The sequence below is a fragment of the Miniopterus schreibersii genome, assembly GCF_964146895.1.
Source record: "Miniopterus schreibersii genome assembly, chromosome: 14".
In the NCBI taxonomy this organism is placed as follows: domain Eukaryota; kingdom Metazoa; phylum Chordata; class Mammalia; order Chiroptera; family Miniopteridae; genus Miniopterus; species Miniopterus schreibersii.
In genome coordinates, this window is record NC_138114.1 from 19,566,094 (window position 1) to 19,590,924 (window position 24,831).

The 24,831-nt window shown below is 52.3% G+C and overlaps 1 protein-coding gene across 1 annotated transcript in view; it reads right to left on the reverse strand.

Moving 5' to 3' along the window:
- COL13A1 (collagen type XIII alpha 1 chain) overlaps positions 1-21,430 on the reverse strand; it is a 79,536-nt gene extending 58,106 nt beyond the window's left edge. Inside the window, exons 1-8 of the mRNA XM_081158381.1 lie at positions 21,426-21,430; positions 18,323-18,349; positions 15,466-15,501; positions 12,489-12,515; positions 11,255-11,305; positions 5,497-5,532; positions 4,679-4,705; positions 3,773-3,799 (exon numbers count right to left, since the gene is read on the reverse strand). Coding sequence (XP_081014507.1) covers positions 3,773-3,799; positions 4,679-4,705; positions 5,497-5,532; positions 11,255-11,305; positions 12,489-12,515; positions 15,466-15,480 — 183 coding nt within the window. The 5' untranslated portion in view covers positions 15,481-15,501; positions 18,323-18,349; positions 21,426-21,430. The remainder of the gene's footprint in view (positions 1-3,772; positions 3,800-4,678; positions 4,706-5,496; positions 5,533-11,254; positions 11,306-12,488; positions 12,516-15,465; positions 15,502-18,322; positions 18,350-21,425) is intronic.
- Between the last annotated feature and the right edge of the window lie 3,401 nt (positions 21,431-24,831).

The window sequence follows — 24,831 nt, forward strand, 5'->3', positions numbered from 1 at the left end:
CCGCACTGGCCCGTGAGAAAGGTGCTCACGTCAGCACCATTTCTCAGACGAGGTGAGGGTGACGAGGCTCAGCAAGGGGTGGCATTTGGATGTGAGCCCAAGTTTGTCTGACTATCAGAGTCCAGCTGTTTCCACTCTACCACGCTCTCTGAACTGGGCTGGACTGAGGGCGGCAGGGCTTGGGCTTCTAGACTTGGCTAGAGCCACAGGCAGTGCCCCAACTGCTGGGGCCTGAGGTCCCTTCCAGCCACCATCTTGAGGGCCTGTGGGACCCACCTGCTGGACCAGTCTCTTTGGGGCTTGAAGAACTCAGGATCCCCAAGATAATCCTTTTGGGTGGGAGATGAGCCTTCTCTTGCCCCTGACTGGCCAGCTGGCTCCACCACCCAACTGGGAAAGTCCAAGGAGGTTCATAAGAGGAGACAAGTGTGGCCTTTGGGACAATCCATGTGGCACCCCAGCCCATGTGGCTAACCAAGTGTTTAGTACCAAGTTCAGCAGAATATGATGCATCTGGTAGGAACCAGATTGCAGGTGACCAGACCACCTTCTCTCAAGCCAGAGAGAGGAGCTAGATGAAAGAGGGAGGGCCCAGGACCAAGAAATAAACAAAGGTTCAGGATTACGCAGACATGTCGGAGTGAGTCCAGACATCCCAAATGGTGGCCCATGGGGCAATTGTGGTCCTCGGAGGTATTTGGTTGATCCTACACAACTTTAATTCATTGCCAACATTTAAGAGCAAGGAGAACACAACAAAAAAACCCTGGATTTCAAGTTTCTTTTAAATATTTCAAGGTTCAATAGCACATGGCATCAATTAGCTCTCACTGAAAAGCAGCTGCCCCTTTAGGGCAGGTCATGGGTGATGTGCCGGTTACAGTACTTGTCGTGCTTCCTGTGTGCCAGGCACTGTTCTAAGCACTTGGTGTGATTAAACTCTTCCCACCCTTAGGACAGCCCTGTAAGTGGCGGGATAAGTTGTGAAATCAAAGTCTTAGCTCTCATTTTACAGCACTTGTGGGGCCCCGATCCTGTCTACACCTTACATCAAGTTCTCGGGACTCTGATCCTGTCTACACCTTACATCAAGTTCTCGGGCCCCTGATCCTGTCTACACCTTACATCAAGTTCTCGGGGCTACTGTGAGGTGGATGGGGCAGAGGTAATCCCCTTTTAACAGGTGAGGACATGGGTTAAGCACGTGGGGGTGAGCCCCAGCCCCCCATGTTGGATGCCCAGCAGAGGGAAAACCATGTGGGGAGGAAGGTGAGTAGAAGACAGACAGATGATAAGCACGCCAAGATAATTACACCAGACAGAGTGTTGAATTAATAGCTCGGGGTCCCCGTGCCAAGTCAAACAGGAGTCTAATAGCTCTGTGGCCTGTCGGATTTTGATGGATGACTATGAGGCAGATAGGAAATCTATCACACTGGCATGGGTTCATGAGAAATGGGACGGCCCCGCCCTTACCCTGAATTAGCTCTGACCCCTGACCAGACAGGTTAAATGGGGTAGGGTAGAGGGTTGGCAGGAAGAGGAGCCCCATAGAAGGGTCCTTTCCTTCAAGACAAAGGCCCCTGGTAGCAGAAAAGAGGTATGGTAAAGGGGTAAGATCTCACCACGTGGGTCTTAATCTCAGCTCTGTTACTTAGGAGCTGTGTGTCCTTGGGCAATATACTCAACCACTCTGTGCCTTGAACTCCATTTTTGTAGAGTGGGAATAATAATTCATTATCAGAGTTACAGAACAGTGGTAGTTGATGACCATCATTACTACTTCTGGGATGCCAAGACTATGTATGGTAGCATCAGGCCACCAGGAAGGAGATGCCCCAAACTCCTGGCACCTAAACCCTTTATGTTTCTACTACAATGGTAACATGGAAGTTTATTCCTGCCTTGGTCTCCACTACTTCAGGCATGTGAGCAACATACTTAGGAACAAGAAATGCATTTGCAGTGGAGATGACTGGGATGGAGAGGAAAGCTGGCTGGGGGACCTGGATTCCAACACCAGCTCTTCCACCCATCACCTCCAGTGTCTCACTGCCCTTCTTCCGGTTTTGTGGATATTTTAAGGACTTTTCGGCCTCAGGGCCTTTGCACAAGCTGTCCTCCCATGTATGTCCCATCTTATTTTCTCTTAGTTAAATCCTCATTCCTTAGGCCCTAGTTCAAGTTTCATTCTCAGGAACGCCTTTCTGACCCTCAACCTGGGTGAGGTGCTCAGGGTAACAGGTATTGCCTTTTCATAGCACTGATTACCAAGGCAATTTGTCAATTATGACAATGGTTATTTATTTACTTTTTATTTATTTTAAAATATATCTTTATTGATTTCATAGAGAGGAAGGGAGAGGGAGAGAGAGAGTTGAAACATCAGTGATGAGAGAGTCATTGATCGGCTGCCTCCTGCAAGCCCCTGACTGGGGTTCAAGCCTGCAACCTGGGCATACGCCCTGACCAGGAATCGAACCTCGGTCTCCTACATGCTAGGTCGATGCTCAACTGTTGAGCCACAACCAGCCGGGCCAGTGGTTATTTAAATGTATGTCTCCCCCGACGCACTGGGAGCTACAGACTGGCAAGGACAGTGTCCTCCTTACTTCTGTCTGTATCCCTAGCACCTGGCACAGTGCCCAGCATATTGTAGACACTCAATAAAAATGTGTTAAAGGAAGGAAGGAGGCAGGGAGACAGGGAAGGAGAGAGGGAAATAAGGAGAAAGGCAATAAAATGTGGAGGGAAGGAATTTGAGAACTGGTTTGGATCCTGTTTTGGACGCTCTCTAGCTGTGAGACTTAAGGCAAATAACTTAGTCTCTCTGAGCTTCAACTTCCACAGTTGTCAATGGGGATGCCGACAGGACCTGGAGCACAGGGTCATGCTGAGGGTTAAGTGAGATAATATATGTACAGTACTTAGCTCCATGCCCACCACACAGAAAACCCTAAATAAACGTTAGCTGAGTCTGAGGAAAGCGGACAAGCTGAGGTCCAGAGGGAGCTGAGTTGCCAGGTGTCCCCTGGCAAGTCAGGGAGTGCTGGGGCTAAAGTCCAGGCCTCCCAGCCCACATTCCTCCATCTTCTTTTCTATCTATGAGGCTACCTGCCTCCCTCAGTGGGCAGGGTTCAGGCCTTCCATGCCCTGGCAGTGCCCCAGACATGGATGGAGAGTGTCCTCACCTATTGCTTGGAGCAAGGCACCAGCCTAAGGCCACTGGACAGGGAGACAGGAGCCTGCCACGTTGCTCTCAGACCTGGCACAAAGCCCAGGCCTGCTCGCAGAAGCTGGCTGCTCACAGTGTAGATGTGACCAACCTGGGAGGCAGGTTCTGCCCCATCAGTCCCTCTGAGAACTGGCCCCTCCCCTAGAGCAGACAGGCCGGGCAGCCCAGAGGAGGGCGGGCATGAGGAAACTGAAGTGCTGGATGAACTGCCTGCGCCCCCCAGTGTGAGTGCTGAATGTAAGCTCATTTCCGAGGGGCGCATTAGCCTCGAACTCTGTGTGACATTGGCCGAGCATGGATTCTCTCTGGACCACTCTTTCCTCATTTTTCACGTGGAGAAGCCCCCTGCCCACCTCTCCTCCCTTCACTGATGTGAGGACCTAGGGGATGCATTGTACACAACAGGGGAGTGGCTGTGGGGGCAGCCACTTCCACTGTTCCTGCTGGCCCTGTTTGCCAGGCAGTGCTTGGCTATGGCCCGTAGGTCCAGGCTGATCCCCCACCCCTTGAGGGAAGCCAGGAAAGCTGGGGTCTTACCATCTCTCCTTTCGGTCCGGGGTAGCCCTAGAAGGAAAGAGCATGAGTGCCAGGCACATTGTTGCAGCCCAGGAACCCCCCTGCTCTGCCACATGTGGCTCCTCCCTCCATCTCCAAGTCCTGGGAGATGAGTGGACATGATCACCACAGCCAACTTGCTGAGCTTAGCTCTGGTCTGCAGAGGGGCGTGACCAGGCGGGAAGCCAGGCCCTCATTTGAGAGGATGCCAGCTACTTAGGAGAGAGGAGAGTGGGAAGAACCTGGCTCAGTACTTACCACCTTCGGTTGTTGAGGGGTATCCTGAGGGAACTGGAAGGTTGAGCTCTCCCCCAGCTCACTCCTTCCTGAGAATAGGGAGGGGTCTCCTTTCCCCCATGGACATTTGTGTCTGGGGCCAAGTCAAAAGGATAGAAATGAACAAAGAGAGGAGTTCAGGATGGGGAAGCAGCCTCCTTCTGGACTTGGACATGTGTGTGGGGTCTCAACCAGGATGGGAGACCCCAGGAGAATGGGAGATGCAGGAGGCGCCCTGGCGGTGCTGGAAAGCAACAGTGTAAGTGAGTTTCCAGGCTCCTTTAAGAATTCGTTGTTGAGCCCTCCCTACCCAGTCGCCTTCCAGAAGTACCCAGCATCACCACATTCTAGGGTGGCTCTTGCTCCAGACACTGAAGGCCCATCTTGGTGGCTGTGGACTTGTGCCCTGCAAAGGCCCACTGGGGTCAGGGGCAACCCAATCTAATGGCCCCTCCTCCCTTCCCACTGGGAACGACTTTCTGCCCCAGGAACGGTCATTCTATCTAAAGCTTCTTCCAAGGAGTTGGGGTCTTGCAGAAAGACTGAGACCTCAGGTTAGTGATCTGGACCAAGTGAGGGGAAGGAGCCTGAAGCCCAAGAGGGTCTACTCACCGGTTTGCCGTCTAGCCCAATGGGACCCTGAAAGCAGAAAGAAGACAGATGTAAAGACCGAGCGCTCCAGGTCCCCTGCCAAAGTGGCAGCCTGGGGCAGTGAGTAAGACCCCACCAGCTAGGGTTCGAGTTTCTGCTTGGCCACTTACTGGTTTTGTGGCTATGGGTAAGCTAGTTTCCCATCCTCAAATGAGGATGAGACTAATAGACTTTCTACAAAAGGTCCTTGTGAGGAGTGAGTGAGATGAGATGTCAACAAGATGCCCTGCACGAGGAGGTCCCGATGGGGCTGTCACCATTGCTACTGCAGGCCTCTGCCTCACCAAGGTGGAGGGTGGAGAGTGTGTCCCTGGAAAGTCAGGGCTGGCCAGCATCAAGGCTTGCGGAAAAGACAACTAGCTGTTCCTCTGCTCTCCCTCTTCGGACCTGTCTTGGGCTCCCAGGCAGTGGTCTTAAGACATTCAGATGGCCACCTGACTGCCTCCTCCAGGCAGTCCCCCTCAAAGCCAGGATGGAGGCTGCCTGCTTGCAGTGCATCATCTGTGTCACACTCCAGTGTTCTGTGGGTTATCCAGCCTGTGACTTCACTCACTGCTCCTGCCCCGCTGTCCCTTTATTTCCATGCTGATTTCCCTGTCCTCAAGTGCATTATGAGCTCCTCTCCTCAGTTGCTCTCCATGAAAGGCTGTAGGAGGGGACCCTTATTGACCAGGGTTTGGAAGGGCAGGAGCAGCCCCAGAGCTGGCCCTGCATGAAGTTTAACCTGCCAGGTTCAGGGGTCGAGGGAGCCACAGCTAACCTCAGCTCTCCCCACTTACCGGAAACCCAGGAAAACCTCGCGTGCCCGGCTGGCCCTGAAAAGAATGGAGAGGAGTGAGGGTGGTAAGGAGATGAAACTAATCCTTAGTCCCCCGGTTTGCCTTTGTCCCCAGAGGGACCTGGGATCCCACTCCTCTGTGATCATCCAGGGAAGACACTCACCAACCACCATGAGCTGGCTGTGAGGGGGGATAAAGGTGGAAGTGGGACATAGGACTTCTCCTGCCAGGACTGGGTGGGGAGGGCGAACGGAGGTGGCCAGCATCCTTTGGGTCTTTCTGAGAAGTAGGCCCTGGGAGCTCTTCGCTGTCGTGGACACTCTGTACCTTGGCATATAAACAGGTGATGGAGAGCGAGGACATCGGGGACTCAGCCTGCAGCACACTGAACTCCTGACCTGTGGTTTCCTAAGTCCCTTTTATTTACAGTCATTACTCATGGCCACTTATCTAAGGACAGTTTGGATATCAGTGGGTATCGAAACCTAACCTTCGAGATGTGTGTTTTCAGGCCGGACTAGGTGAGCTTGCTCACATTCCTCTCAGCAGGCCTCTCCTAGTTGGGCAATTTTTGGATCCCCCCACCTTTGTGGGACGCAGGTCAATCCATGCCCATTTTCCTGGAGGTGCAGAGGGCCACATAGATAGGCATTCGGATTGGAGACTACAAGTAGGTTCACTGGTTTATGGTCAATATTCAGGACAAAAGATGTGACAAGGTTAGAAGTAGTATGAAGCTGTGCAGGGCTCGGGAGGGCTGAGCAGGTCAAGGGTAACGGAGAGCTAAGAAGCACAAGTCCTGTTGCTCTCCTTCGCAAGGACCAGTAATGGCTCTCTTCCACTCACTCACGCCACTCATGGTCATCCCCAGCCTCACCCCGATCTGCCATTTCAGGTCCTTTCCTGCCTCATATTCCATCGACTCTGCTCAGCGCACTGGCTCACCCGCCTTCCCCCAGACACACTGCATCTTTCACCCGCTTAGCTCTCAGCTTGAAGTCCCCCCTTGACGGAGATGGCCCCCGTCTCTTCCCCAGCTTGGGCCTCTGCATCTGGCTGCCTCCACCAACAATGGCTGTGTGACTCTGAGCAAGTTGTCTAACCTATCTCTGCCTCAAGTACTTCATCTAGAGAACGGGGACAACAGTACAACTCATAGGGTCATTGAATTACATTCAATTATGTTTGCAAGGCTCTTCAAAATGGTAGCTGCCATCATCGGCTGTCTGCTGGGTTGAACTGAACCTAGAAACACCAACACAAAGTAAGGTCGCTTTTGAGCCCAATATGTCTTAGGACCCAGACAAGGAGGCTTGTCCTTGCCAAACAATAGTTTCAGAATCAGATCCTATCCAGAGGAAGATTTCTCTGGATCCATCTGCTGTGGACCTGAAACGTCTCTAGGCTGCTTTGGTTTTTCTTGAAACTGTGGACACGAGTGCCCAGAAGCCTCCGCTCAGGAGACACGGCTGGTGGGAGTGGACCCTGACATCGGCGTGGGTGCCCTGGCCAGGTGGGGAGTACGCTGCAGGCTCAGGATGGGCTTGTGGCAGGCATCCAGAAAGGCAAGCGGGACGAGATGCCACTCATGTATCAGAAGGGCCCCAGGCTTCTCTCCTCTCAAGGATAAGTGATGCTAAGAATAGCACCAAACAGAAGACCTGGAAACCGTGCAAAGTAACCTTCGAAACCTCTCACTGTAAACTTTCGACTCCTTTCAACGCTGAGAGGCCTGAAGGAAAGGTCAGGAGGAGAGGATTCCAAGAAGCATCTTCAAGTCCTCCTCGGGCTGGTGTTTACACGGTAGGGATAATCACATGGTTTGCTAATTACAGAGCCTGCCCTGGTAGCAGGAGGCATCTCTCCAACCCGAAGCCAAATCCAGGGCTAACCAAGGCTTTTTTAGGGACCTTGGGAAGGATGCTGTCATTGACCGAGTGGAAACTGGGACTCCGCTTCCTGGAGAGGTTGGGCCTGGGTAAGACACTTGGAGAAGCTTGGAACTGGATTTTAATTTACAACAAATTCTATGCTGAGGTTGGACATCTCTTCCGATGTTTATCGCTGGCCTGTTTATTTGTGAACAGCCTGTTTGTATTCTTTACCAATATTTCCTACTAGGCTGTTTGTGCTTTTTCTATTGATTTGAGTAAAGCTTTTTGTCAAGCACAGTAACTCTTTGATGATCATATGTGTTACAAATATTGTTTCCAATTGGCATTTGTCTTTTTAATGAACTATTTTGTGCCATATGGAAATTTTACATTTATGTTGACAAACTTATCAATCTTTTCTGGTGGCTTCTGGGTTTTATGTTGTGTTTTGAAGGGCCTTCCCAAGTTAAAAATGATAAAATATCTGCTCATGCTTTGTCCTTGCATTTTAGGGTTTCATGTTTTACATCTAAGTATTTTATTCATTTGAATTTTATTCTGATATAACAAGTGAGGTAGACAATCAGGTTTTTCGATTTGTTTTACAGGCTTTTTTTCTAAATAGGTTGTCAGTTGTCCCAGCGTCATTTCCTAAACAACCTATTTTTCTGTTTCTATTATGAAATCAAGCCTTTATCACAGACAGATTTCCCAGATGCATTTGGCTTTATTTCTGGTCTCCCAATTCTGTTTTATGTGCTGTTATAATTGCTCCATTTTTATGACACATTTTGATATCTAGTAGAACAGCTAATCTTCTCTTCACTATTTTCCTTACTCTATTTTTCAGAATTTTTCTGACATCCTCATAAGCTTATTTTCCCAAATGAGTTGAATATTATTCTGTTGACCTCTCAACCCCATAAAAAATTCACTTGAATTAAGATCATATGAAAGTTATGGATTATAGATTTGTAGATTACTTTATGGATTAATATTATATCTGTCTAGACAAGGACAAGAGAAATGACCTTTACGTTGCTCTCTGAAATCTCTTACCTTAACCTGAGGCCAGGGTGGAGCGGGAGCCACCTGGATCCCCACTGCTGGGAAGTGGACCCTATCTCTGTCTGTTCTTGTCTACCTTCCCCCTGCCTGCAACGTGCATGGGATAAAGCAACATGGACAGACAGAATGTTCTGGTTGGAAAGAGCTACCAGAAGCTCTCCCTTGTCTTCTATCTGACTCCTGAAAGAGGCTCAGTCGTGTATCTGCTCAGAGCCTGCCTCATTTTACCCCTCTCTCTCCAAGTCAGTGCTGTCTTTCAAATAAGACTGTGCTGCTAAGTGCTTAATCACTGGCTGCAGTGGGGGTGAGTGGAGAAGATTGTACAGCATTTGCCAATTTCTGTAGTGTAAATACTCCAACATGGCCAATTTCAAGCTATCAATGTGATATCACTGAACTGGGAGGCATGTGAAAGACTGGCCTCTATGAGCCAGTGTGAACCAGCTCAGTACATCACACTCTCAGGACTCCAGTGACAAATGGAGGGCCACTCCCCTTCAATGTTACAAGGACATCTCAAGTTCATCACGTTCACATTAAACTCATCTCTCCCAGAAAAATGTGCTCTTCCCTCTGGGGAAGGCACCCCCATCTACTCTGCTACCAAGTCAGAAACATGAGATCATCTTGGACTCCTTCTCCCTCAATCCCCATTTTTATCAGCACTACGTTCTGTCAATTCCTCCTCCAAAATATCTCAACAGTCCAGCACTCCCACCAGCCCCAGTGACTGTGCTCCAGTCCAGGTCTTGATTATTGCAAGTGCCTTCCAGTCAGGCCTCCACCTGCGGCCTCTTCTAAACATTCCCCACGCTGGAGCAGGGGGCATCAGATCTTTTTAAACTGCAAATCCGACCTTGTCCCTCCTCAGTTGAACACAACCCAAGGGCTCTCCACTGCCCTCAGGAGAAAGTCCCGACTCCTGGACATTGTGTCCAGGTCCTTCATGATCGGAACCTTGCTCTCCTCAACCTTGCTTTGCTCTGAAAAGAACTTCTCCATTTTTCCAGGAGTTTATAGGAAGTTCTCCTGCTTTGGGGACTCAGTGCTCCTCTCCAGCCTGGTACCTGAGTAACCTCTGTTCATCTTTGATCACAATTTAATTATCCCTTCCTCCTGGAAGCCTTCTCTGCCTGCTCCCACCCCAAGTCAGGTGCCTCTTCCATTTCCCCACAGCTCCCTAACCGCCCCAGCAATGGCTGTTGGAATTGTAAACACCATGGGATTGCTGGTCTCTTTAGAAAAGGGACAATCGGGCTGCAGTCAGGTTTTTCTTGCTTACCCACTACCTAGCATGCAGGAGGTACCTAACAAATATTAATGGAATAAATACTAATATTAATGGAATAAACCAAGAAACACTCAACACGTGCATCCACCTGACCGGGGTGTCTCCTTGTGAACAACAGCCTGCCCCATGGGTGAAGCTGCTGAAAATGGAGGGTGGGGATAGCCTGTCTGACCTTCCCATCTCTAAGCAGCCTGATTGGCTCCTCCTCTCAGCTCCCAGCTCTCACCATGGCCCCTCCCTGGCTGCCAAGCTCATCACAACTCCCTCCCTTGGACTTAACTTAGCAATTTGTTCTCTGACCCTTCTCCTTAGGCTGTGGGTAGAAGAGACTCCTACTTCCCATTGGCTCCCTCCATGGAAGGCAGGAGAATGGGCAGGCTGAGCTTCATCCATCCACTGGGCTAGCCTCAGACTCCCAGAAGTCGTTACCTGAAAAGAAGGCATTGCTCCCCTCACCCTTTCATTGTAAATAGCAGGTCAGGAAAAGCACATAGCAGAACATGGAGATGGTGGCCTGTTGCTGTGGTGGAGCACTGGATGCAAGGGGTCCTGGGTTCTAATCCTGCACTAACCTCTATGTGTGGGACCCTGGCCAAGCCCCTCCCTCTCTCTGGACTTGTTTCCCCTTTCCAGAGGGCTGTGCTAGACCATTGCTGAGGTCCCTTCCACCCTGATATTTGGTGACTTTTTTTATTTTAAAGAGAGAGGAAGGGAGAGGGAGAGAGAGAGAAACATCAATCGGTTGCCTTCCGTATGTGCCCCAACCTGAGACTGAACCCAAAACCTAGGTATATGCCCTGATCAAGAATCGAACCTGTGACCCTTCGGTGCATGGATGACACTCCAACCAACTAAGCCACACTGGCCATAGCAACAGTTGGTGATTTTATTGAAGCCCCGTGGTTCAGGCACTCTTTGAGAAAAACAGCCAGTCTTTCTTCCCACGGTCACGATCTCTTCCCGCATCATCACCCACGTCACCCTTGTGGTCCCTAAGGAAGCCTATCTGAAGGGTATCATCTCTGGTTTTCCCAAGCCCCCAGCCACTGGGTGGAGGGACTAAGACACAGGTTCCAGGCTAAGAACAAAAGGAGCCGTTTGTGGGCGAGCAGTGGATCGGGTGGGCCTCTGCCAGGACCAGGAGTGGGTGTCAGAGGAGGGAATCTGCACTTGGGTATTTGCTCCATGGGTTTCCAGAAACATAATTTGCCCCCTGGAAACTGGAGCACCCCTCCAGATGGTAGTGGGCACTTTCTCCCCTCTGCCTATAAACAGCAAGGCCACCTCACAGCTGCTGCAGTTTCGTGGCTAGAGGGGAGGCCCTTGCAAACCTTCCCAAGAGGTTGTAATTTAGGTATATTTAGTCAGGCCACCCTTGCTAACATCAACAGCAGCACCGAGGCCTGGCCTGGCAACTGCGTCACATGTGGTGTCTGCCACACCCAGAGGCAACGCCTCCACCCCAAGCCCTTTTCATTAACTCACCCATCCTGCCCACCCCCCAAGAAAAGCAAAAACCACTTACAGGGGGGCCGCGGGGACCGATGATGGACATCCCAGCATCTCCTGGGGCCCCCTACGGAAGAGAGAAAGGGGAGAGGGAGAGGGAGCCGGGGCAGGGGCAGGAGGGGAAAAGGGTGGGAAAAGAAGAGTCAGAGGGAGGGCTGGCAGGTGGTGGAGGGAGAGCATGCAAGGGTGGAGGGTCCGCGGAGGAGGAGGCCAGGGGGGCCAGAGGATGCATCCGAGGAGCGGGGAGGAGACACAGAGGGGATGGATGAAGCATCCAGGAAGGATTGAGGAGAGCAGTGGGGAGCAGGAGGAACAGAGCAAGAAGAGATGTAGCAAGAGCACAAGATGTGGGGCCCAGGGAAAGAGGGCCGTAGGACCCCAGGCCAGAAAGCGGGGAAAAGAGATTCGGGCGCAGTGATGGGCAGAGAGCAGCACGGGAAGGAGGGAGGGAGGGAAGTCGGGGACAGCTCAGCCATGGCTGCTCAGGCCCCAGAGGCCTCACCCACGGCCCTGCTCAGGACATTCTCCGACCTGCCCCGGCCCCGCCAAAGTCTCAAACCCCCAGATCTTTCTCACCCCCACCCCTAAATGCCCATGTGGCTGCGCACCCCGCAACAGGTGAACAGCAGCCTGCCCCATGGATGGAGCCGCTGAAAACAGAGGGTGGGGACCAGACACGCTGGCTGGCTGCGTGGGCCCAGCAGCCCTGAGCCTGGGGCTGGAGCTGCCTGGAACTTCCCAGTCCTAGTTTCACAGGGACACAGAGGGGGCCGCTTGGGCCAGAACTGGGTGGGGCGGGGCAGCAGGAGGATGGGGGGTGAATGGAACACACATGGGGTGAGAGGTGAAGCTCCGACCAAAGGACCCAGACAGCGGCCTGCAGGGAGGAGGGCGGGATGCTGGGGCCCATTCAAAACAGCGGCTGTGTGCGCCTTGCCCCCGGGCGGGGTGACTGCCTAAGGCCCAGAATCAGAGCTCCGAGGCCATGGGCAGCCTCAGCAGGCTTGGGCAACCCCCAGCCAGAGAGGCTGGGGCCTTAGCCCAGGAATCCCAGGACTCCTACCTGATGGTGTGGAAGGTGTTAGGAAACAGGGCCGTGAGAGGCAGAGGGCAGAGCAGGCCCGGCTGGCAGCTCTGCCTCGCCTGCATGCCAGCAGGAGGGCTTAGGGGGCCTCTGAAAGCCCCCTAAGAGTCCACGGGGTGGAAGCAAAGGCTGGGGTGGGAGGGCAGAGGGGAAAGTGTGGACTCACCTTCTCGCCTGGTTGGCCCTTTACTCCCTGGGGCAGCCACATGCAACGCAGGGTGCAGGGGAGAGAGAGGGAGGGAGAGAAAAAAGAAGATGAGAGAGGCACACACACAAGAATGTGTTAATGGCACAACAACCAAGCAAAAGAAATCGCCGTGAAATAAGAAACAAAACAAAACACAGATGCTGACACATGACCGGTACCATATCCAACAAGTACAGTGTGTGCACGGCTGTTGCCTCACCCCTTGGTCTGGCCCCAGCCAGCCCTTCCATATAACTGAGGGAGACAGTGGCAGGGGCCTTAAGGGGCCCTCGGTGTGTGTGTGTGTGTGTGTGTGTGTGAGAGAGAGAGAGAGAGAGAGAGAGAGACAGACAGACAGACACACACACACACACACACACACACACACACGTAGAGAGAAACAGAGAGGCAGAGAGAGGCAGAGGGAGAGAGACAGAGAGTAGGAAAACCCACCCAGGTCAGCCAATCTGCCTGAGAAGCCATGGCCCCAGCTGGGTGCCATCTAAGGTGGGGGTGGGCATGGGGAGACTTTCCCAAGGACCGAGTTGTAAGGTAGAATTTCATTGGATGAAGGTCTAACTGAGCACCAAGCACAAGAGACACAGCCGGAGTCCTCGGGGCTTGCCAGGATAGATGGCAGAGAGGGGTAGGAGGAACATAGGGGGACAGATAGCAGGACACGTATATCTGGGAGGATGGATGATGATCTGGGATGCAGAGGAAACTGAGTAACGGCCCAGGGTCCCTATAACCATAGTAGCCAGTGGATAGATAGCCCCAGTTGACCCTAATCCATAGAAGCCAGTTGTGCCACCATGAACCACGGGAACAGCTCAGGCATTTCACACCCACTGGCACCCCAGTTCTTATCAGTTGGCTAATGCCAGGACCACTACTGGGCAGCCAAATGGGTCCATTGTCACATTTAAAATAGCACAAGCAGCATGAAGCCCCCAGCTTGATAATAGCTTTGTGTGGAAGGAAATGGGAAGGCCTCCTGTGGCTCTCCCTCCTATCCCACCACTGTGGGCCAGAACTAGGCTCAGAGGGATGCTTTCTGGGGGAACATGTCCACGGGGCCCAAGAAGGAGGGCAGAAGGGGCAGCAGGAGGGGGCAGGCCTGGAAGGGCAGCAGGAGGGGCTGCTTTGCATTTTGCAATCTGCCCTGCAGTCTGGTAGCTACACTCAGAGTAGTTTCCTGAATCTTACCTGTTAGGAGCAAAGAGTTTGGAGTCTAACAAAATCCAATTCCACCCCCAATCCTGGGTTGACTGAGTCTCAACATGTCCATCAATAAAGTGGGATCTTGGAGGGCTACCGGGGAGAATGTGCCTGCCTCAGGCCCACCCACAGCAAGCCTTGGCGGAAGGCTGGCTAAATGTCATTTCCCTGCTCTCCACAGAGAAGGACCCAGTGACAGCTTGGGGGAATCAGTGCTTGTAGTCAGAGAACCGAAGGAAAGAGACAGGGTCAGGCAGGAATTCCTGGGGCAAGAATTGCTGTAGCCTGGGGAGTGGTGGGAGGGCCCTTGGGTGGGCCCTGGGGAGCACAAAGCTCTGTGACACGGAACACTTGTCCTGAACCTCTGATGTGTCCCAGGTCCTAGGCCTAGGTACTGTGGCTTCACCCTAGGGACCAGAACCTCCTCAGAGCTGTGATGCCAATGTTGGGGAGGGGGAGTAGCACTGCCAGGGTCAAGGGCACAGGTCTAGGTCAGGCTGCCTGGATTAAAGTCGTTGATCAGCCACTTCCTGATCATGTGACCTTGGGAGAGACACTTAACATCTGAGCCTCAATTTTCTCATCTGAAAACTGAGGTGGAAACTGTGCCTACCTCTTGCAGCTCTTGCGAGGACTGAGTGAGCTGATGTAGTAAGACTCTTAGCACAATGCCCGCATGCAGTTAGCACTTTCAAGTGTTAGGTGTGGTGTGGATGCCTTTTCTTGAGCACCAGGCTCACACCAGCAAGCAAACAAACTCACACAAGGATGCTCTATCCAGGCCTAAAGCCAACCAGCCCGGGAGGTGAAGTCGTGAGAAAAAGTATGAGTGACATGGAAGGATGCATAGGGGTAATCAAGGAGCCAGGGTAAAGGTTGAGGTTGATGGCAGGAGGGGACTTAGGGTCAGACAGGGTGGTAGTGAGGCTGGCAAGGCCATCACTGCCTTAGGCTGCCAGCCCGTGTCTGTCCTGCCCTTTCTAGCCTGTTGGAGGCTGGAAGCCACCAGGAAAATGCCTAGCACCGAGACCTCAAGGCCTAGCATCAGCCTTCCCATCCCTGAGATATACTCTCCCAGTCAAACATTCTTGTTTCCCTTTCGCCATCTAATTTTCAGCAGGAAACGTTAAATGTTTTGACTCCCAGCCTCCTGGTGAGGATTTGGAAGCACTGCCTGGAGCAAGGCCCGCCTTCACCGTCTTTTAGTCTCTGTCTAGGGAAGATGCATCCAGAAGCAGCTCCACTGGGCTTCCAGAGAGCATTTGGAGGCTGCCTTTCTCACCAGCTTTTGCTGCCTTGCCTGGGTGGGGGCTGGGGGTGAGGGTGGTGGTGGATGCAGGAGCCGCTATAAATCTGAGGGTGGGTTGCCAGCTTTGGGGGTGGCGTGGGTGGGAGTCCTCCCAATGTCAAGAGGGCCTTGGGCCTCACCCTGTTCTCCCACGAGATGATGGGCAAAGAGCTTGACTCTTGCTCTTTCTTGGATTTTCCCTTTGCCATGGCAGCTCTCTGGAGAGTGAAGCCATATTGCAAGATCTGAAGGGTTAAAATAAAACTTCTGCCCTTCTCCTGGCCTGGCCCTCTCTGAAGCTGACTTGGGTGGGGGAAGGGAGAGGTCCAAATCCCCCGCCCCTCTTCCTCTGGCTGGGGTAGGCACACCTTGTCATGGTTTGGAGGACAGCCCAGTGTGGAGAAGCAAGCAATGGCCACCCGAGCAGGTAAAAATGCCCCAACTCACCACACGTCCAGGCATCCCAATGGCACCTTTGTCCCCCTGATGAAGGAGGCAGAGACAATTAGATGTGGCTGGAGCTGGGCCAGCATGTGAAGGGCCCCATGGGAGCTGTGCACCCGAGACCTGGTTTGCATGGGCAGTGGGGCCAGTGCCCAGGCATCTCGTGAGTGAACTTGCCCATTCAGCCCCCACGACTGCTCAGCAAACTGCCACCCCTTTCGCTATTTGCACTCAGGCATGGTGCTGTGGTAAGAGCACTAATGTAGGAGTCCGGTCCCCGGCCTAGGCCTCAGTTTCTCTAGTGTTCCATTAGGGGTCCAAGGCTCTTCCCTTAGACTTCAGTTGTCATAATACGTTCCAGCTATGGCCGAATGCACCACATCCTTGTCACACTCAACTTCAAGACACAGAGCAGGGTGAGTGGCAGCTCCCATGTGACAGATACGTGAATTGCTCTCCTAGGTCTGTCTTTGCCGAAGCTGGGGAGCAGTGCCCACGCTCCCCAGCTCCTCCCCAGGCCCTCTGCCTGAGAAGGCTACGGACAGAGTCTGTCCACACCCCCTCTGCTCGACCACCTCCAGCACCAACAGGAAGGAACGTGAGCCATGTGAATGCAGCTTCATCATGAGTTTCAGCTGCTCAGAGGGAAATGCTTTGTTTTGTAGCCAGGGTTACATCTTCTCACTCTGGAAATCTGCTTATTAAGTTTTGTTCCTCCCCCTTTTGGTAGAAAACATTTTTTTGCAATTATACGTGTGCAGAGCAGACATCATAAATTCTGGGGTGGGCCTGGGGTTGCTAGGAGCCTGGAAAGATGAAAAGCAATGGGGGCCAAAAATCAGGTGGTGTCTGTCCTGCTGGGCAGGTGAGAGCTGGGTTTGTGGATGTCCCAAAGGCTGTGGGCATTTCTGGGGTGGTTCTGTGTTTGCTGACCCTTCTGAGGCAAAATGCCTGGAAGGACATTTAGCATCCCAAGATGTATGTGGACTCACCAGAGAGTAGCATTTGGCTCTGAAATTAGACTCTTGTGACACATACCTTGTTAAGACCAAGGGCATCTTTAGTAAAACACTCAGCCTTTGCTGTGTGGCAGGGCAGCGGTGTTGGTTATGAGCATGGATCTGTTTCCTTAGCCTCCCTGAGCATCTGCACCTCTCTCATGGGGCTGCTGGGAGGCTGCCGTGAGATGAGTCTCTGGAAAGCTCACTCCCAGTGCCTGGCACCTGGTGAGTGTTGTGTAAATGGCATCTACAGGGAGTAAGCCCAGTGGGCAAGTGGATTTTATAGGCATGTTTGTACTTCCCACATTTTGCATTTCACAACAAGGGGCCAGCATCAGCAAATCTTTTGTGGGTCACTCCCAGGTCATTTCATGCAGAAGCATGAACAGGACTATGACCTGTGGCTCAGTGGTCCTCTCTGCTGAGGACACCAGGCCCACTGACCTTCGGGTATGACATCCCCATGGCCCACTTACTCTTGGGCTTTTGAATGATATTGCAGGATGTGTGTTTTGGTTTCTTTTCATTTCTTTTTTAAAACTAATGTTCTTTGCAGTCCTGGCCATAAAACGCTCGGGTTCGGGACAGGCGTGGAATGGCCAGAGACTGGAAACTATGCGCAGCGAGCCCCTGCTCTGTGAATTGCCCCCAAATGCTTTTTAAAGGTGGACGTCGTCAGAAAAAACAAAGTCTGCCCACGTTCCCCCAGTCATCTGATTTTTCCCCTCCTTGGGTTTCATGGGACCGATTCACCCGTCCTCCTCTGCTTCGGGGCTCAGACTTACTGGGAGGGTTTCCATTTTCAAGGCTAAATATTCTCCCACATGCATTTCATTAAGAAAGTAACTGCTGGACATGAGTTCTAGAAGCTGTTGGATTAGTCACAAGGTTTCGGTATAATTCATGTCAAAAGAGGAATAACTGGGATAAGAGGGATGCACATAGAGCCTAGAATTCAATGGATGTGGCCTTCAGAGCAGGGAGAGAGGGCAACCTGGGGCCAGCTCTGGGTCACACACCACACCTCACCTCAGCCCTCTGGCTGCCTACAGCATCTTGCCTGAGTCCCTCCCACCCCAGGGCCCACAGTATCCAGTACTCAGTGCATATATGCCCCAGGCTATACCCCACAGATCAATGTCTTTGAAGACTTTAAAGATGGTTCTCAGACTGGGAGCATGGACCACAGGAAACGACAGTATGGAATGGTGTATGATAACATGAGGTTTACAACTGAAGCTTAGACAATTGGCCAAGGTATGTCACCTCCCTGCATCTCAGTTTCCTCATCTATAAAATGGGCATAATAACCATTTCACTGAGCTGTTGAACAAATCAAATGTATGAACAAATCAAATGAGTGATTGGCATAGTGCCTGGCAGGTATTAAGTCTCAATAAGAGGCAGCTATTAGTATTATTTTTACTTTTATTCCAAAGCCCCCATGGTTACTTGGCACAGCCTCTCTAGCTTCCAGACATGGTACCTGGGTGAAAATGAAGTTTTTGGGTCTACTCTCACCAGAGGGCATAGGGCAAAGCAGGGACAGTGGTCTAAATCCAAGTTGGTGTGCAGGAGGATGCCCCTCCTGGGCTTCCATTATAGGGCCATCAGTGTGGAAGTCAGGTCCTGTGTTGGAGGGCTGCATGCTGTCACCTGCCTGTCTGGGGACCGGGGAGGTACCAAGGATCTTCACCCTCAGCTATGGGCCAGAGAAGCTGGAGAGAGGCCATTCACCCAGCTACAGCTGAAGGAAAGCAGCCACCCAACCTCACCAGTGACAGAACCTCGCCAGTGTTTGGGCTGAGAAAGAGCATGTGAGGCAGATGCAGAAGAAAAGAGCCATGAAAGCTACTTACCGGGAAGCCAGGTCTTCCAACAGGACCCTGAAATAAAGGGGGAAGAGTGAAGTTTCCGAAGGTAAGGGTATTGTAATACTGATGGTTCCACCCTACCCTACCAACTATGTGACCTTGGAGTCACTTGAGCTCTACAAGCCTCTGCTATTTTATGAACAAAATGAAGGGAGGGCCTTGATCACATTCAAGGATCACATTCAACCAGGGCTGACAGCTGGACATCATATATTTCCCTGTATTCCTCCAGAGAAAGAGGCATCCCTACTTCCCTTAGTCATCTGTTTCAGTCTCACACTTCCCATAATTAAGAAATTCTCTCTTAAATCTAGTGCAGGCATGGCCAACAGATGTCAGCGTGAGTGCGGACCTCAATGGGTTGAATTAAGCACTATGTTTAAAAACCTGCTAATTGATTAGCAATGTCTGCCACGGCCATAAGGTTGGGGCAGCGGTGGTCACAAATTTTGAACCACTTAAAAGATTCCTGCTGCTACTAAAAGCCATCATTCTGTGGTTGTGTTTTCCAGGCACTGGTGGTCCTCGTGCCCACAGGAACCTAGCTAGGTCTCCCAACTGGAGTACAGAGCACCCCAGAAGGGGCCCCTGACATACAACCAGAGGGCAGCAGATGGGCATTGTGACCAGCTGCTATCTCCCCATCTCTCACCTCTGGCCAACAGCAATATTTCTTTGCAGAAGCCGAGGGAACAGGGCTAGGAGGTGATTCCCACCCTGGCCAGCTTCCCATTTCCTCATCTTGCCTGCGGTTTCAGTCCCAGTTGAAAGATTCAGGACTCCTCTGTGTCAGGCTGAGAATGTGGGACAGCTACTTGGGCTCCTCCCCTTCACTTGATGGCTCTGGTGGTGGCCAGGTGGGCAGGGATTATAGGGAGAGACTTGGATGCAACCCTTCTCATTTGCTCCTGTACTGCAAAGCCCATGGCACTGGCAGTGCCCTCTCTGGCTGGGAACAGAAGCTCTCAGAACAACCATTCCTGGTGACGCCAGGCCCTCCAGTCACTCGGGGACCCAGAGCTGAACTGCAGGGTTAGCTCAGCGGCCTGGCTGTGGGGAGAAGTGTATGGGGGAGGCCCCAGGAGTGGGGGAGGTGAGGACTCTTTTTGGCTTTGTCAAAAAAGAAGGGGGAAAGCAGCCCATTTCCAGCAGGTGGTCTGTCGAGGTTTCCTATGGCAGAGTTTATTTTGGAAGATTGATGACAGGAATTGAGATCTGACATCCAAGACTCGCCGTGATCAATCATCCCCCTCCTTTCAGGGAATGACAGGGTTTTCCTCCCTCCCTGGAACTCAGAGGCGGGGAGCGGGGTGTCAGCGTCAGCGCGGGTTCAATGCACCGCGCAGGACGCACGTGGAAGAATAAATAATGTTTTATTACAGACTGCGCTGGCTGCTCTCGCAGGTACCGGTCAAGAGGGAAAAAAACGATGGAAATGCCTTCTCTGAGGGACAGATGAAACCCGGCTGCTTTCAGTAACCTTGAGAAAGATCTGATGCCGAGGGCTGGGCCCTTTCAACTTCAGTCTCCAGCCGCCCCCGCGACCTCTGGGTCTTTTGTTGGGGTATCAAATGCTATCCTTAAGAAGACACGCTCCTGTTCTCTGGACCTATTACTTCGGGGGCGAGTCTCCTTGAACACTTCTCAGGTTCTCTGGAAGTGACTTGGCTCCCCGCCCTGCCCTGGGCCTGTGACGATGCCAGGGGAAGGAGCTTGCGGTGCTGTCTATAATTTGTGTTGTCTCCGAATCTAACTGCTGACCCTGCTCTCCTAACAACCACCACCACCACCTGCCCAAAGTGACGTGGCTATAATGGAGCTGCCCACACAGCTGGGTGAACATCACATCCTTGGGACCAGTCCACACTTACAGCCACTCACTGACCTGTTTACTGAATGAGCAGGAGACCCCCAAGGACTGAAACTGAATAGAGATGATCTCTTTCTTCTTTTTAATACCTGGTGCTTCTTTGAGTCCGGTTCTTTGGTGGACAAAGGAGCTGGCTAACAAAGGGGCATGCCAGCCTTTCAGATTGAAATTGGGACCTGCTCTAGGGGCGGCCGTTGTCTGGCCCTGGAGGGGTGCAGAGGTGCACCGAAAGCAAAGTGGTGGCCCTCTTCCCTGTGTCAATGTGCTGGAGGTGAGATAGGCCAGTAAACCAGGGCAAGTAGAACAGGGAAACTGAGACAGCTGAGCAAACTGGCCGAGCAATTTACAGCTAGGTGAAGAAGGTCACCTTCCTAGAGATAACATCTAGGCCTCAGTTGAATTTCAGCTCCAGGCTCAGAAAAGCAGCAAAAGCAGGTGGGCAATGCCAGGACAAGCTGCAATGACTAAGGAACCCCTGCCCTGGCGCTGACCAATCAGTATATGACCCTGAAAAAGCACACCTGGAAAACTGATGAATATTCTGCTGAAACTCTCCCCTGAGACCTCCCCTAAGATTCCTGCCTGCAAGAGAGATATAACCCTCAAGACAAAGAGCTCAGTGTGTGCTCTCCCTCTGGGGAGCATGCCTGCACCATTTCCCTTCCCCTCCTCTTCCCCACAGGCATGCATCTCCTAAACTCTAAGGGACCCCATAAAACTTGCAACTAGGGGAGCAATGGGCAGCCACAGTTCGTCCTGGGCTAACCCCCTGCACCTGTCCCCAAGGTCTTCTTTTCTCTGGCTTCCCAGAGAGCTAAAGTAGCCCCACCTCCACTCATTTCTTTCCTATAACATTTTTAGAGAACCAAAGCAGCCCTGCCTAGGCTCTCCTATTGCTTCTTCTACGCTGAGCCCTTCCTTGTTTCACTGTCCCCAGCTTTAATAAATGTACCCTAATAGTCACCTGGACTTGCATTGTGAAATTTTTCCTGCATGAAGCCAAGAACCCACACACTACCGGCTGGCCCTAGGCAGACCCTCCTGGGGCCAGGTCCCTTATTTGGTAACAGAGGGAAACTGCAGACTTCTCTGGAGAGTGTAGGGGCTCCCCTGGAAGACAGCAGGCCAGCTGTCAGTCCCCCCACCCAGGACCCAGTTACCAGCAGGGAGCAAGGCCTTTCGGATGTGTGAGACCAGGCCGCAGCTGGAGTTACTTACAGGAGGTCCTGAAAGAGAGAGAAAATGCCAGGGTCAGTGTCGCTGATGAAAGTGTGGGGAGGGCTGCCTTAGAAGCAGCGTCCAAGAATTCTTCAGCGGAGGGGTTTCCATCTGGTCTTCGATGTTTGTATTTTCCTGGCCCACTTTCACCAATATAATCGCTTCTCCCTTTATTTCATCTCCAAATTTTCATAATTGGATGAGAAATTCAGAGGTCTGGACCCCAGGCACAGCCCTGCTAGGCCCTAACTTCCTGCCTCAGCTTCCCACCCTATAAAATGGGCTACTTGGGATGTACCTCAGCTCTTGTATACAGTTGTTTTGTGGCACACAGGGTGGTGGGGACCAAGGCCCATTGCAAAAGGTCAAAAGTATAACGGAACCCAAAGAGATTATGATTATCAGCATTGCTATTGTCCTCTGCAGGCTTCCATGAAACGCAACAGAAACACCCAGGAAGCAGCAGGGTGGAAGGAGGCTTTTCATTCGGTTCCCTGCCTGAGGTCTATCGGCCTGTCCTGGTTTCTGTTCAGCTGTGAGTCAGGCGGTTCTGCCCTCCTGGGTCTACTGCCCACTGCTTCTTTCTCACCTCCCACCTCTGCTCCAGCTCCACGCCCCCCTCTTTCCCCTTCCCTTTTCCTTTCCTTTCCCTTCCTTTCCTGTCCTTTCCTTCTAGTTGTGTCCACTTGCCTGCCTCCCTCCCACAGGCCTCAGCAGTAGCCCTATCTCATTACTGACAATGGCCAAGAATTACAAATTCAAACGCTCTGCAAAAAGGGGCAGGAGGATGGGAGGGGAGGGAAGGGAGAGCAAAGCATCCGAGGGAAGATAGTGAACTAGAAGGTATTTCTGCAGAACATGAGTCATGAAACCCCCAGGGCCTGTGGGATTCCCAGCTGGCCCTGGTGCCTCTGCCCAGCCCCTGGCGACCTGGCCACTTTAACACAGCTGCTACTCCAGTTGCTTCTTTTATGCTTAGCCAATAAAGGCTCCTTGTGTTTCCCCTCGCTCCTCACGTTCCCAAAGCCGGCTTCCTTCTCTCCACCTTCGTCTGCCAGCTTCTCTGTCCTGGTCCCCATCCAGAAAGAAACATCCTCTTTGTTGCTGGCCTCTGTCAAGCCATCATGTTAAGGGGGAACAAAATGTTTTAAATTAAAAAATAAAAAGTCAAGAGGTGTAGTGACTGGGTGAGGGGGCCCCAGGCAGCCCTGCAGGCCAGCGCAGGCTTTCACAGCCGCAGTGGGGAGGGAGGCTGAGGGAGGAGGGCAGCATCTGGGACCTATTAGGCTGAGGGGCAGGGGAATGTCACCCAGAATCTGAAAATATCCCCCGAGTACAGCTTGCTAGAGGGGCCAGCACAGCTGGAAAGTCCTTGCCTCCTGGCTGGGGGAAGTATCCTCATGAGAAGCAGGCTGGTGACAAAGTTCGGCCCACAGCAATTTTTGGATGGTCCCATGACCTCCGGGCCTGCCAGTGCCCTGGCTCTCAGTGCTGCAGGCTGCAAGGGAGTCCCTGGTGATGCAGCAGGACTCTGGCGATGGCCCTGCCCGTTAGCAGTCTCGGCTGCGTGGGTACCACCAGATGTAGCCGGGTAGCTAATATGGGATTTGGCACTCTGCCGGGTCCCAGAAGAGCCATTTGCTAGTCTGCCCTAAGTGATTTCAATTATCTGGAAGATTTCAAGTGTTTTCGTATCCACCACAACCATCACTGCACATACCTCTGGTCCTTACTCCGTGCCAGGCACGATTCTGAGCGTTTTCCTTTTGGGAGAAGGTTCTATTACCCTCAGCTTGCAGATGAAGAAACAGAGGCATGGAAATGCTGAGTTACTCCCCCATAGTCCTTCGCTACAGTACCTCTATCCATGTCTCTCAGTCAAAAAGCTACTCACCCCACCCAGAATTGCACGTAGAGCGGCTCCCTCTCCACACCTCTCCCCTCCTCTCCTCTCTCCACACCCAGCCCTCCCAGCTCTTTCCCGGATCCTTTTTCTGATGCAGGAGAGTGTGGCTCTGCCCCTCCAGGCTAGCATCCTCCCACCCGTCCTTACACCAACTTCAGCAGCGGGAAAGCACCTACAGTATTTGTCAGTTACTTCTGTACCTTAGGAAGGGGAAGGGAGACAGGAGAGTTATTGAAAAGGCTTCTGCTATCACAAACACCCCTCCCTCGTCAATGACAATCCTGAAGGGTTCCCCTAGAAAATTTTTAGCCCCTTGGGAAAACTGAACTGCTGACCTGCCCCTGCAGCTTTCATCAGACTTCTAGGTTTCAGAGCAAACGCTGCACCTGACGCTGTGTTCAATGCCCTGCAGCACCAAGGTGCCTGGGGAGACAGTGGCTCTGTGAAATCCAGCAATGCCTTGACGTCACTGGTTGGTCTTCTGTGTGAGCCACTTGCTCAGTAACATGGCTATTGACTGACCTGTCTCCCTGGCCATGCATCAAGGATATGATTGTCCCAAGCATCGTCAAGTCCCCATTGTATAGATGGAGAAACAGAGGCCCAGGGAGGGTAGTGACCATGCAGGGTCACTGTGTGGCTGGGTGACTGGAATGGGAGAGAACCAGGTCTCCTGACTCCCTAGTCATGGGTCTCCCTAACAAAGCACACTGTCTCTTATGCCTGTGTAGTTGACCCTGCAGAGGCACAGCCACACCACCACATCCTGAGGGAGGAGGACCCCACCCACACCTACTGCAGCAGGGCGAATCATGAAGACTGTCCCAGTTCCCCTCCCAGTTCCCCGGGGGGAGCAGAGCAGCCTGCCGCAGGCCCCCAGGGAAGGGTCCCCAGCAGCTGCCAGGGTGCGGCAGTTCTGCCCAAGATCTTCCTCTGTCACCCACTGTCATGGTGAGGACACGGCTGTCCTTCCCAGGGTTTGGCTGACCTCCTAGTAAGCAGTAATGTCCCTCCTACATTACACGTAGGAATGGTTTCCTAGGGAGAATCCTGGGGTAGTATTCTGGGTCATGGCTTTCTTTGGCCACTTTTTATATATTCATTCATTCATTCATTCATTCACTCAAGAAACTTTTTAAAAAAAATATCTTTATTGATTTCAGAGAGAGGAAGGGGGAGAGAGAGATAGAAACATCAATGATGAGAGAGTCATTGATCGGCTGCCTCCTGCACGCCCCCTTCTGGGGATCGAGCCCACAACCCAGGCATGTGCCCTGACCGGGAATCGAGCCACTATCTCCTGGATCCTAGGTCGATGCTCAATTGCTGAGCCACGCCCGGCCGGGCTCAACAAACACTTAATGATCACCTACCATGTCAGTTTTTGTGCTGGGCTATGACTCCACAGAGATGAATAAAGCACAGTCATTGCCCTCTGCGGAAGGAAAACTTCATTTTTTAAGCACCGAATGTCTTCCAGGCCTGATGCTACGCTCTAGT